We start from the raw sequence: 14076 nt of genomic DNA, 5'->3' as shown, positions 1-14076 counted from the left end.
GGATGAACAGCTATAGGGAGACTGGCAAGGTGGAACACATAGGTCCTGGGCCTTCTCCAGCCCTCCCCCAGCACTAAGGGCACTGCCTCTCTGAGAATAGGAAAGCAGCTTAATCTTGTCTGAACCGGGCCTCCGTGGTAGTTGAGCACAGCACTGTGAAGCCGTCTGCAGCCTCTGTAGCACAGGTTCGATCCCAGTGCCAGGCCAGGGAGATACCCACATGAGGTAGGGCAGCAGACCACTCCTGTCTCATCCACTGCTCCCCTTAGCAGTGTATTTCAGTAGATCTGCTTGTTCTGTTCCCTGCTCTGTCTCTGGTGAATCTTCTCATGCCCCACATCTCTGACCTGTACCCCAGTTCTTGTATGCATGAATAAATAAATCTTTAAAAAAAAAATCTTGTCTGAATCACTCTTCATATTTCCACCTGTACAATTTCATAATACACAACCCAGAATCAACCTCTAGAAAACCAATGGAGAGTATTAAAAGTGATCAAGGGAGAGACTATTATGCTGACCAAGAAAGAGTAGAAACAGATCCAATAATAGGTTTCCAGGTAAAGACAATAAATCAAGGGTAGTGGTATGGCCTCACTCTTAACCAGCCAGGTGCAGCGCACTGGAAAAAATGCCCACATGGATGACAGAGGCACTCCTCAGCAGTGGCCTGGAATAGGTGTGACCTGTCAGGGGACAGGAACTAAAAACATCCACTCCTAGGAGGCAGGGCACTGATCTTAACTAGATTCCTAAAGAGTAAAGATAGTTTCCTTCCTTTTGCAAAGGACAGCTTACCAAGACTACAGAGCAGGCCATAGAGATGGCAGTAAAGCTCAGGCACATGGTATTCCATATCCCCAAGTCCCACAAATCTGTAACTAATAGTTCATCCTAGGGAGCCTGAGTGAGAACAAAAGCAAACACAGAGGCCTCCCTGGTGGCGCAAGGGACTAAGATGCAACCTGTGAAGGCATATGAAAAAATGTTCAACATCACTTGTAATCAGGGAAATGCAAATCAAAACTACCATGAGATACCATCTTACACCAGTGAGAATGGCACATATTAAAAAAACGAGCAACAACAAATGTTGGCGAGGTTGTGGAGAAAAAGGAATTCTCCTGCACTGTTGGTGGGAGTGCAAACTGGTCCAACCACTATGGAGAGCTGTGTGGAGATTTCTGGACCTACTAAACATAGAGCTTCCATATGATCCAGAAATTCCACTCCTAGGTATTTACCCAAAGGACACAGAAACATCAATTCCAAAGAGCACCTGCACCCCTATGTTTATAGCAGCCTGTTTACAATAGCTAAGCTTTGGAAACAGCCCAAATGCCCAAAAACAGATGACTGGATCAAGAAGATGTGGTACATATATACCATGGAATATTACTCAGCATTCAAAAAAGATAAGCACATGCAATTTGCAGCAACATGGATGGCGCTGGAAGGGATCATGCTCATTGAAACAAGCCAGAAAGAAAAAGAAAAATACTGGAAGGTCTCACTCATAGCAGGAATCTAGAAAACTTAAATAAGGGACCAGGAAAATGAATAACTATAAGAAAGAAAATATCAAAATCAACAAACAGCTATGAACCAGAGACACTCTATGGGGGGTGGAGGGCGGGGAGGGGAGGGATTGGGGTCAAAATAAGGGGGTTGCAATTGTATGGGGAATATAAAAATAAAATTTATAAAAAAAAAAAAAAAAAAGGATGCAACCTGTGAAGCTGTTCGCAACCTCTGCACCACGAGTTCCATCCCCGGCCAGCCAGGGAGCTACCCACATGGCAAGGCAGACCTCTTCTGACTCGCCTTCTGTTCCCCTCAGCAGTGTATTTCAGTCAGTCTGCCTGTTCTGCTCCCCGCTCTGTCTCTGGTGAATCCTCTCACCCCCTACACCTCTGGCCTGTACCCCAGCTCTTGTATGTATAAATACGTAAGTCTTTAAAAAAAAAAACAAAAAACAAAGAACTATAGGATTTTTATGAGATAAGACTATTCTCAGCTCCACCTCCAATGGCGCAGGGCCAGAGGACAGGGGATGGCCCAATGAGCCCCAGGCCTGCGGAGGCTCATCTTCGCCGCAGATGAGCCCCAGGCCTGCGGAGGCTCATCTTCGCCGCAGAGTCCAGGCCTGTTCCCCTGTCACATTTGATTTGCAGGATTAAGTGGAAGGGGCTTTAATGTGGGCAAATCATGAGGAGGCAACAACCTCAGGAACCAGTAAGGAATGCTTAGGATTAAAAAAAAAAAAAATTAAAAATCTATCAAAGAAATAAAAATCTGTTTTAAAATCTAAAGATTATTAAAACTCTATATATGATTGAAACAAATGTTATCTGTGGTTTGCTTCAAATAATGGGGGGTAAATGGTTGTGGATACAAAAGAAACCAAATTGGCTACGAGTTGGCAGCGGTTAAACATGGACAACAGAAACATGGGGACTTGATTTCATGTTTCTCTCTGCTTTTGTATGTTTGAGTAAAACATACAACAACATGCACACATAGTGGAAATTTAGATAAATATAAAATTTAAAAAACACAAAGAGAAAAAAAGAATACCATACATAATCTTAACACTGGAGACAACAACTGTTATCAACTTGGGCTATTTATTTGCAATCCTTTCTATATCCTTTCTTTATTTGTAGAACGGGATGATACTGTCTATGATTTTATCACTTACTTTTCGCTCCCTCCTTAATTTATTTTAAGAATTAATCAAGTCCTTAAATATTCTTTTTTTTTTTTATTTATTTATTTATTTTTATTTGTTTGTTTTGTTTATACATGCACTGGGTACAGTCAGAAGCGCGGGAGGGTGAGAGAATTCACCAGAGCCAGAGTGGGGAGCAGAGCAGGCAGAGGGACTGAAGTACACTGCTGAGGGGAGCAGCGGGTGGCAGGAGAGGTCTGCGCGCCATGTGGGATCCTCCTCCGGTGGCCGGGGAGCAGCCGGGGATCGAGCCGGCGCCGCAGAGGCCGCGGGCAGCTTCGCAACCCAGCGCTCAACCGCTGCGCCACCGGGGAGGCCCGTCCTTAAATATTCTTTAAGCCTACTTATTTAAGCCTAATATACGGAGGTTTCCATTAAAATGTGGATCATCATTGGTTTCCAATGTCTGGCTACTCTACTACAAGTAAAGCTGTGGTGAGCTGGGAAGGATAGCATTCGTTGTAAATAGGTGATTTCAAGTGAAAAAGGAGTGGGTTGCTGGGCCTCCCCAGTGGCACAGCAGGTTGAGCACAGCGCTGTGGGGCTGTCCACACCCTCTGCAGTGCTGGTTTGATGACCGGCCAGCCAGGGAGCAACCCACATGGCGCAGCAGACCTCTCCTGTCTCGCCCACTGCTCCCCTCAGCAGTGCTTTCAATCCGTCTGCCTATTCTGCTCCCCACTCTGTCTCTGGTGAATCCTCTTACCCTCCCACACCTCTGGCCTGTACCCCAGTTCTTGTATAAATAACTAAATCTTTAAAAAATAAAATAAAGAAGTGGGTTGTTATGTGCCCAAATGTGAACTGACACTACGAAGGAGAAGAAAAGGTGCAGGGAGAAGCTGGTGGTGCACAGACTGTCTAATTCCAAGCAACTGCTAACTTCCCAGCAAGCTCCCTATTGCAAAGGTTATAGTGGAGAGTAAGAACATGTCAACAGAGAGCCTCTCATCCACAAAATTCTGCTAACACCTTTTCTGAAAGGCTTGAGTCTTGAAATACTGAGTTTTCAAAGGAAAGAACACTTTCATTGGGTATGTAATTACATGGAAGGTGCTGTGCCTGACTGAGTGGATTGAACAATTTCTCAATGACCACTGTGCTTCCAGTATTCAGGCATGGCCCCACAACTAATCTACTTAAGCAGAATTAATGTAAGTGGACACTCTAGGCCTGTCACTGGGTTCTTTCTTCCAGGCCTTAAAGATGGTTTCTTGCCCTGAAAAATAAAATTCAACAAATTCCCAAGATAGGGAGGTGAGGTGGGCAGCGGGATCCTGCTTTCTCTGTTATCTGCCTCTGACAAGAAGAGGAATCTGGCAGAAAGTCAGAGACGATACCTAATACAATTAATGTCTGGATGCCATAAATATTAAAGTTTTCTTTCTGGGAAACCTGCACTCCTATGTTTACTGTAGCATGATTTACAATATCTAAGATACGGAAATATCGTAAATGCCCCAAAACAGATGACTGGATGAGATGTGATAAACAAACACAATGGAATACTACTCAGCAATCAAAAAAGACAAACTTGTGTCATTTGCAGCAACATGGATAGAGCTAGAAGGGATTATGCTCAGTGAAATAAGTCAGAAGGAAAAAGAAAAATATCGGATGGTTTCATTTACAGGTGGAATATAGGGGAACCAGACAAAGGATCAGGAAAAAGGCAAAATTTGCAGGCAAACCATAGATCTGAGGCTTCCAGCAGGAGAGGGAAAGGGATCAAAACAGGAGAGGGAAAAGCAAAAAGGACTATGGTGATGGATCAGGGGTGATGTGGTGGTGGGAAAACTAAAGGGACTACTCCTGAGGGGAAAAATCAAATATTGTACAAGAATGAACAATTCTATAAGAAAAATTAAAAAAAAAAAAAGTTTTCTTTCTGAAACAAATCCATGGTGTCTATTTTGTGATGCATCTGGAAGATTCAGAGCTGAACACATTCTAGTTCTCTTTCATCTGGCTTTCCTGGCCTATACACAGGGGACTCTGAGTCACAACACTGGTTCTGGCCAGCATCTGGGAGGGGACGCCCCACAGCTGCCCTGCGCAGGGAGCCACGTGGGATGCTCTCTCGGACCCAGGGACACAGCGGCCACCAGCACAGCCACAGAGGGACAGAAGACTGGCTGCAGCAAACTGCCCTGCTTTCTACACATTTCTTTCCCTTTGCCCCTCTCTGCCTGCATTTTGGTTTTTCATGTCAAAAAGGACAACTGTGGTTCTCCTTTCATCCCATCAAGGGTCTGTGACTCTGAGCACTGGCTGATTGAGTCAGACACCATGGAAGCAGCTGCCAATCTGCAGTACCCCCCAAGCTGAGTTACAACCTCCTCACCAACCCTCCCTCAAATGTGAGAATCCTGACCACTGCCCTGTTGCTCAGCCCCCAAAATTTCAAGACACTCTATGAGGACTACCATAGAGTAGTGGAAATTTTAAAATATGTGTTGGAACACCAAATTCAAGAGTGATTTTGTTGTTGAAGTTGTTAGGTTGTTGTAACAGTAGAAAATTACTTTAAGCATAAGCTATTAACAACATTCCATTTATATATTTTCCTGAGATTGGAACCTCTCAAAGCATGAGTTCATTTCTGACCTAAGTTTGTGTCCTCGCCCTGATTCATATATCACAGAGAAAGCAAGAGAAAAAGAAATAGCTGTGCAACTAATAATAACATGCAATTCTCTCTCAGCTGGATTCTCTAAGAGAACAGTCTCTAAGGTTGACCAAAATTGGGCCAGAAAGCTCCACAAACTTCTATGCACATAACTTGATCTTTCTTTCCGCTCCCCCTTGAAAAGAGGCATAAGAGCCAATATATAAACACAGAACAGCTGTCTTTTGGCAAAGACAGTATCTCGCTGCTCACAGCCACACCCTGCCACACAGACACTCACCAGCCCCGATCCATTCTTGAGCTCCAGCTGATTTGAAGGCTGCTGGTTCCCTGAGAATCCACTGACTCACCCCCTGATGTGAGAGTGGACAGGGGCCATGTTGGGTGGCTCAAAATCTGCCCTCTTCACCAGGAAGTACCAACACCCACATGGATACTTTCTTGACCTCCTGTCCAGGGACAGGACCAGAAAAGAAAGTTACCTTGCAGACAGCTGCCTGGAGTACCGCATCAAAGCCCCCCTCAGGGGCATCTCGGTTCCGGGACACCCTCTGTTTCCGAACTTCCTCGTTGAAGCTATCAACTCTGTCTGTGAGAGGCAGCAGGTGGCGGAATCCAAAGGAGGGTACGCAGTTTGGAAATAACTTGTAACTAGAAAGAAAGAAGAGAAGAGTCAATTTCCCATCATATCTAAAATCTTCAACAACCAAGTAAGTACTCTGCAGCCATGCAGTGGCCTGAGCAGCCCTGGTAAGTAGCTACACAGCACCTACCACCTGTTCCCGCAACAGGCAAGGCAGGAAAACAAAGAGAAATAACATAGTTCCTATTCTCCAAAACGCAGCCCTGCAGGCAAGACAGCCCATACCAGGTTGATAGTGCATGAAACGACATAGCTCAAGGGAAGAAGAGATAACATGTTGGGGGGGAGGGGTTGGGAATGGGGGAGCAACTGCAGTCAAAGGAAGCTGTCCCCGGAGGGCCCTGATGCCTTGAGAGCCGTGAGGTGCAGTGGCATGGGCAGCACAGAGGGAAGGGAGGCAATGCGGAGTGAAAACAATGTGGGCAGGTTACTCTAAGACCAGCTTCTCACTTAAACTCTGCTGCTGTCAGGTGACATGGGATCACATAACCCTTCATGTCAACTCAGAGACCACCAGACATGCTGGCACATGAGCAAGCACTAAATGGAACAGGAATTTTTCACTTATAAATACCACAATGATAAACTATCAGGTCCCCTAGATGCAACACGAATCAACTAGACAGTGACCACCTTCAAATGGGAAACTAGAAGTGTGGAGAAAGAAGGAAGCATTGCATTTCAACAGAAGATTAATGCCATGTTTTCCTCCTGAAATATTGGGCAATCTCATCTTTTGCAGGAGAGATTCCAAATGACCCACTGCTGGAGGAAGTTAGAGTTCAATTACAACCCTAGCTGTTTCAGCATGACATAGAGCTACTGAAATAGAAAGAGGCCTTAACTTTGTCTCTTAAGTGAGTTCACTAGATGAAACGGAGAGGGAAGAGTGTCACAGTCAAAGAGAACAGCATGTGCAGGAGCCCTGTGGCAGGAAGGTACATGGAGTCCCCATGGAGAGAAGCCAGTGGAGCTACAGTGCAGGGACTAAGAGCAAGATGAGCTAAAAAGAGGCTGGCAAGGCAGGCTGGACCAGATTGCGCAGGCTAAGGGAACCTCACTTTCAGAACACAAGATGGAAAACAAGCAGTAATTAACAGAGAGGCCCGAAGGGAAGGCTTTATAATCCAATTCAAGGCATCTGTGTGGTAAGGGAAACAGGCTGGGCAGCTGCTAGGAGGATCCTGCTCAACTGTCAAGACATGGCCGCACCGGGGCAGGTCCAGACAGACTCCCTTCCTCTACACAAGAAGGCAATTTTTGGCTTTCTAAGAGGCCATTCCACTCTCCTGGGGGGCCCAGTGACTGCTCAGTCCACCAGTCTCTCGCAACAAGCTGGCTCTGACAGTCTACCCAGTCTATCTGTGCCATTTTACCCACAGATCCCTCCGGAAGGGGATGCAGCTACAGTCTCCCCCCGTCTTTACTTTGTTGTGCTCTCCCTCCCCGGCCCCAGCTCAAAATCTTCACCCACACTTGGTGCTGGGACAGGTCAGGCTCTTCTATAATCTGTGCCTCAGGCCACCCAAACTTTTCATTCCATTTCAATTTGCCATAAAGAATGAGATGGAAATCACACTCCTAGTTGGAAAATGAGACAGAGCTGAGGTCCCATCTGCAGTAATATGGCAAATGGTGGCTGGTCCAAGAGGAGGTAAATATACACAAACTCTCATTCCCCTCTCTCTTGCTCCCTTCTGTGTGGTTCTGTCCCAAGACTTAGGACTTGAGCTGTGTGTTTATTATCATGGTTGATCAGGTTGGTTGAAGAAAGAGAGGAGAGGAAGAGTAACAACTGCTGTTCAGTGATAAAGCACAGATGCTATGAAAAGCTCAGCTAAATCTCAATTTTCATTCCTGCAAACAGCAATAAGTAGATACACTTTTACTACAGACAATTACTGTTAAGCAGGAACCAGAAACCATGTTTGGCAGAAAGAAGCCTTTACTGCAGAGAGTTGACTATAAGCAAACCGGAGTTCCTTCTCAGTGAGAAGACAGCAGCTCTCACACAGACCTTGTGCAATGTCTCCACAGTCACTAGATTAGACTGTCACCTGTGAATAGCTATTTAACTCTGCCAAGAATTGCCTGAGTCACCTGAGATCTGGGTGTTTGCTGGTCTTATGCCAGGATACACCCCTCCCTATGTGCTGTAGGGCTGCAGTTTAGGGTCACATTTAGGGAATTGGTGAATGAAGGATTACTAGCCAGGAAGAAAAAGGAAAAAATATATATGCTTAAAGAGCCTGGGGAGCATGTGTGTGTATAAAAAGTGAATCTAATATGAAGAAACTAGAAACAGGCAAATTCAGAAAACCAACCAACACTTTGGGACAATATTGTGAATTGAGCTGACATGGAAAGAGCTCCCCTCTTACTCTAAACATATAGAACTGCTGGGTGAAATATAATTTAAAAGATATTAACACGTAGCCAGGACTAGAAGTTTACTTAGTAGGAAAACCTCAGGTGCCAGAAATGATGAAGAAACCATTCAACAAATGAATGGATTTGAGAGAAAGGTAGGAGGCGAGCAGAAACCCCTGCCACAGAGCTCCCCAATGTGACAGGGCTAACAGGGGACTGCAGGGCTTGGCTCAGAAGTCTAATAGGGACAATGAGGAGCCTCAGGCTTGTGCAAGGCCAAGTATTGGCACAGGGTTCTCTGCATAAAGCTGAGTGCAACCAAGAGCTGCCCTGTCACCATAATCAAAACCAGAAAAACTCCAGCCACTGACCTAGGAAAGAAGCAAGGAAGATTCATTCTGGGCCAAGAACAAGATGAATCACCCATAAAAATTGTAACTGCAGCCCTCTACAAGTTAGAATTCACTGCTTTTACCATGAAAGAATCCCTAACTGAAAGCTGGAGCATCCTGGCAGCAGCAAACATAGAACCGCCCTGCACCCCCAGGGCCTGTGACCCTCTGATAGAAAACCACCTCTGATGAAGGGGAGCTAGTGAAAAAGTTAGACCCCATGAAAAGCAAGCCATCATGAAGGGCTGTCAGCAATTTCAACAAACTGAAGGATGTGTAATTCAAGAAACGGAGATAACAATGATGAGAAGGACTTCAAAACGAGGACATTTAAAACATTCAAGCACAGGAAGGAATAGAGACGAAACATGGGGGGGTGGAGTCCGAAGTTGTGAATAAAATAGTATGAAAAACAAAAGTTAGAAAAAGAACCAAATAAAAAGTACAGAAAAAAATATAGTCACTGAAAAAAAAAAATATATATAGTACCTGAGATTCAAAAATGAAATTTCAATATATGGATTAAACAACTGAAGAAAACTCAGCAAATTGGAATTTTCCAATTATGCATCTAAGGGGGAAAAAAGAAAGAGGCGGGAATTGTGGGAGAAAAAAATTATTAGGAGACACTCCAACACATGTCTAGTAGTGTTAGAAAGAAAACGGAGAAAAAGAGAAAGGAATCAGAGATAACATCTAGGTTTTTCAAAAATAAAGACACATTCTCAGATCCAACAAGCAGACCAAATCCTGAGCAATGTAAATAAAAGTAATCCAATCTAGATGCATTGGAGTGAAAACATCATAGAATAGGAAAAGCAGAGGATGATATTAAAATCAACCAGATAAAAGGAAAATGACAGATTTCCCATCAGCCACAAGATATGGCAGAAGACCATGGAATAACACCTTCAAGGTGGTGAAGGATACTGTGACACTGTGACTTCTTGGAATAAATACACAAAAGGAAAGAAAAGAATATAAATGTAGTATCTCATTTATAAAGATTTCTACATGATTTATATTTTGTATGTGTGTATGGTGATTACATTTAAGATTTATACTCTCAACCTTTTTTTTAAAGATTTATTTATGCATACAAGAGCTGGGTTACAGGCCAGAGGTGCGGAGGTGAGAGGATTCACTAGAGACAGAGTGGGGAACAGAAGAGGCAGACTGAAATACACTGCTGAGGGGAGCAGCAGGAGAGACAGGAAAGGTCTGCTTCACCATGTTCTCTCTGGCCAGCTGGGGATTGAACTTGTGCTGCAGAGGCTACAGATTGCTTCACAGTGCGGTGCTTAACCCCTTGCACCACCAGGGAGGACCTATATTCTCAACCTTTTGAAAACAGTTTGGAGGATCCTCAAAAAATTGAAAATAGAACTACCTTGGCACGCAGCAATTCCATTGCTAGGTATCTACATACAGAAAATGAAAACATGAATTCAAAAAGATATGTGAGGTTCTATGTTTGCTGAAACGCTAATGACAATTGTCAAGTTATGGAAAGCATCTAGGGGGTCAGCAGCAGATGAAAATAAAGAAGATGTGGAGTGTATACATGGTGGAATACTACTCAGCCATTCAAAATATGTAATCTTGCCATGTGTGGCAACATGGAAGGACTATGAAGGGATTATGCCAGTGAAATAAATCAAAAGGAGAAAGACAAATACCAAGTAATTTCACTCATATGTGACTATAAAGAGATGAAGCAAGTGAACAGACAAAGCAAAACAAAAGCAAATCCCTGGATTCTGGCAACAGAGGTTATGAGAGGGGCAGTGGGTGGGGGAGCAAAGGGTAGAGGGGGCAGTGAACTGTGTGGAGGGTCATTAGTACCTTGGTGGTCGATGTGGTGTGGCGTCACACCTATGGCCCCAGAATACCTACAGTATCACAAACCAATGTTACCTCAATTAAAAAAAGATTTACTCTTTTAGCAACTTTCAAGTGACAATTCAGAACTATTACTACAGAAACTATGCTATGCACTGGATTCCCAGAATTTCTTCATCTTGTAACGGGAAGTGTGTACTCTGTGACCAACACCTGCCCATCCCCACTCCCACCAGTCCATGGAAACCATCTTTCTGCCCTTTGCTTCTTTTCACATTCCACAGAGGAAAGACATGCTACGTATTTTTGCAACAGCCTAATAACTCTAAAAAAAAAGTATTCAGAGACAAAATAATATGCCAGATGAGTCCTTCAAGTGCTGTTATCAGTGGATACCATGTGACTCAGCACTGAAGCTCCGCCTATCACTCAGAATAGCAATTTAACCTTTCCTTTATCTATCAACTTGCTCTATGTCTTTTTTCCTTCTTGTGGCAGGCAGCCCTCAGTTCTGGCATTTCTAGTATATTTTAAGATGGGAAGGGGCGATCAAAGATTATGATCCTGTGGCAGAGACAGCTGGAACAGAAGGGGGAAGACAATCGCAGGAGAGTCCCATAAGAAACTGACTTTCTTTTCTCTGAGATGTCCTGCACAAGTGGCTAAGTCATTCCTCCTGATTCCACCACCTCCCCAAAACTTTGTGGGGGCTGCTACTACTGTGCCCAACACCACAGGAGAAAAACACCTAGCCGAAGGTATCACTGGAGCTGTAGAAGAAGCCTGTGACTTTCCTCTCCACAGTAGCTGGAGGAAAAGAGGAGATAAGGATCACAGCCAGGCATGGAAGGCAAACAAGTAAAGCAGGCAGCTGTGAGACCAGAGGGAGTGGTAGGGCCTGTGGCAGCCAACAACACCGACTTACAAGCCCAGCTTTAGCAGACCTCCCAGTTTTTCAAGAAAACCTAGAAATCCTGGTTATGCTTAGTGAAATCTATTTTTTTTTAAATGTTGGTAACTAATTCACAGCCCATTAAAATTCAGGAAGGCAAACAAAGCTCGTGTACAAGCTGGAGCAGGCACAAGCAGATGACACCCCCAGTTTGTGCTCTTCTACCGAGGGAACAGTGGGGACTGACTCAGGGCTTGGCCCAGCCTGAACAGGAGAAGGTAAATCTCAGCCACCATCCAGCTTAGAGAAGGCAGATTTGCATAACTTAAACCTGATGTTTCCTTCAAAATTCCCATTCTTCCCTGGATTTCCTGTCTTACAAGCAGCTTTTCAGTGTGCCTTGTAGTCACTGTCAAGACTATTACTGTCTGCAATTGGTTCTGCCTTTTAGGGCGTGAAGAAGGAGCTGTGGACACAGAGGATGAAATAATCTTGAATATTCAAATGCTAAGTGCCCAGAGACAGACCTTCATCCTCTGCCAGCTTCCAATCTAGTGTCTTGCAGCCAGTGGATGTACCCCGGAAGAATGAAAGAGAGACACACCCTGTCTGTCTAGGGATAGGATCCAATCAGAGGGCAGAGGTGGGAAAAAAAAAAAAAAAACAGAATCACTACTCCAGATGAATCAAAAAAGTTCTGGCTGAAGTGCTGCTTGCTTACAGTAACAGGCAAAACTCCATCAACAGGGCATTTGGTACAAAGAGCCTTGGAGATGGGACCAAAGTAATAATGGCTGCCAGCCATGGCCAGAGGAGGCTAAACCCAGCAGATAATGATAACCAGTGCTTCTTCATGGTCAAGGAACTTACAGTCTCATTTGTAGTTAAAATTTTTTCTCACTGGGCCTCCCCGGTGGCACAGCTGTTGAGCACTGGGTTGCAAAGCTGCCCGCAGCCTCTGCAGTGCCAGTTCGATCCCCAGCTGCCAAGTGAGGGTCTCACATGGCGCACAGACCTCTCCTGCCGCCCGCTGCTCCCCTCAGCAGTGTACTTCGTCAGTCTGCCTGTTCTGCTCTCCGCTCTGACTCTGGTGAATTCTTTCACCCTCCCGCGCTTCTGACTGTACCCAGTGCTTGTATAAATAAATAAATAAATCTTTTTAAAAAAATTTTTTTTTCTCACTGTTTTTTCCATCATGTGTCAGTTCCCAGTCCCTGGCAAAGATCTAAGATCGCTTCTAGGAGAGTGTGCAGAGGAATCAGGAAGGACACAGAACAAACACCACCAGCATAAACACTACCTCAATCCAAACACCCAGGCCAACCCAGAACTGGGAGCTACTAGGGCTGCCAAGATGGGCTGTGGGGTCAGGCAGGCTCAGGAGCTTAAGGACACCTCTCTTTTCCTCAGTGGCAGCCAAGGAGACCAAATACCAAAAATACCATCTCAGGCTAGAAGGAGCCTAGAGCCCTGAGTCACTGCTTGAAGGAGAGCTGCCAAAGAAAGCAGCTCAACCTTCATAGATTTTATACAAGCAAGAAATAAACTTTGTGTTGAGCCACTGAGATCTGGGGATTGTTACTGAAGCATAACCCAGCATTGCCCACTGAGTGGTGGGGCGTGTGGTAGTTTTGGAACAGGTATTATTACTGAGACTCAGGAAAGCATCTGTGCTGATATGGATGGGAAAATTAATCATCTATTTAAAATGCAGGATTTTCATTTTGTTTTGTCAAGGTAAGTTACAGATCTTTACATAAATGACAGGGATAGACTTGGAATGGGCTTGTGCCCCAAGCCCCTCAGGGACTCCAAACAAGGGGCAAATTTAAGTTGTTCCACCTGCTCCCTCCTTGAGCCCTTGGGTGCCTCACATCCTGAGAGTTTTCTCTAAAATGTGTTAATGCAGGAAACAGTGCTGAATCAGGCAGATGGGAAAACAGTAGCAGAGATCACCATGTCTTTGGGCAGCCTCATGACAGTGCCTTTCTTCATCCATACAGGAAGGACAGGAACTGAGTTTAATCAAATTAAACACCTCAGCTGGTTCTCCTCTCAACAATGCCTTCCCTGGTTCTTTGTTTGGGTTAAGTTTTCCTAATACACCATTCCCTAACTCTTCAATTCCCAACAGAAGGCAAGCTGGTCACTTACCCAATGCACGGATTGGTCTGGTATCTCGGTGCTGTGTAGGAGAAAGGAGAGATGTTCTTGTCTACAAAAGACCCAAACCCCAGTCGGAAGTTGCTGGTGAGCTTCCGCATCTCATCTGCCAGCTTGGTGCCCAGGTTCCGGATGTTGTCCAGGTCATCCTTCATGGACAGGGAGAGGTCCATCAGGTAGTACAGGTCCACAGGGTAATCTTCCACCTGCCGAACCTGCAGCTGGAAAGTAGTCTTGTCCCCTGTGCCAACAGAGAGGTCGTGCATATTAGAGGTCATACAATGGCCAGTCTGCAGGGATGGATTTTCCTTTCAAACTTGATCCACCTCTAACTTTCTTTACTGATAGGTACTGTGTACCTATCAGAAGTGACATTTTTCTTGGCAGCAGAGGGACTGGAGGGAACATGGGTGCT

At 44.8% G+C, this 14076-nt stretch overlaps 1 protein-coding gene across 1 annotated transcript in view; it reads right to left on the bottom strand.

Annotated features, from left to right (window-relative positions):
* The window catches only part of ITGB5 (integrin subunit beta 5), a 106952-nt gene that overhangs the window by 63744 nt on the left and 29132 nt on the right, over positions 1-14076 (bottom strand). The window contains exons 4-5 of the mRNA XM_037525407.2: positions 13653-13902; positions 5842-6010 (exon numbers count right to left, since the gene is read on the bottom strand). Coding sequence (XP_037381304.1) covers positions 5842-6010; positions 13653-13902 — 419 coding nt within the window. The remainder of the gene's footprint in view (positions 1-5841; positions 6011-13652; positions 13903-14076) is intronic.

This window comes from Talpa occidentalis, unplaced genomic scaffold (assembly GCF_014898055.3).
Source record: "Talpa occidentalis isolate TD23 unplaced genomic scaffold, MPIMG_talOcc4v2.1 talOcc4.4, whole genome shotgun sequence".
Classification (NCBI taxonomy): domain Eukaryota; kingdom Metazoa; phylum Chordata; class Mammalia; order Eulipotyphla; family Talpidae; genus Talpa; species Talpa occidentalis.
This window is presented reverse-complemented; position numbering and strand designations above follow the sequence as displayed.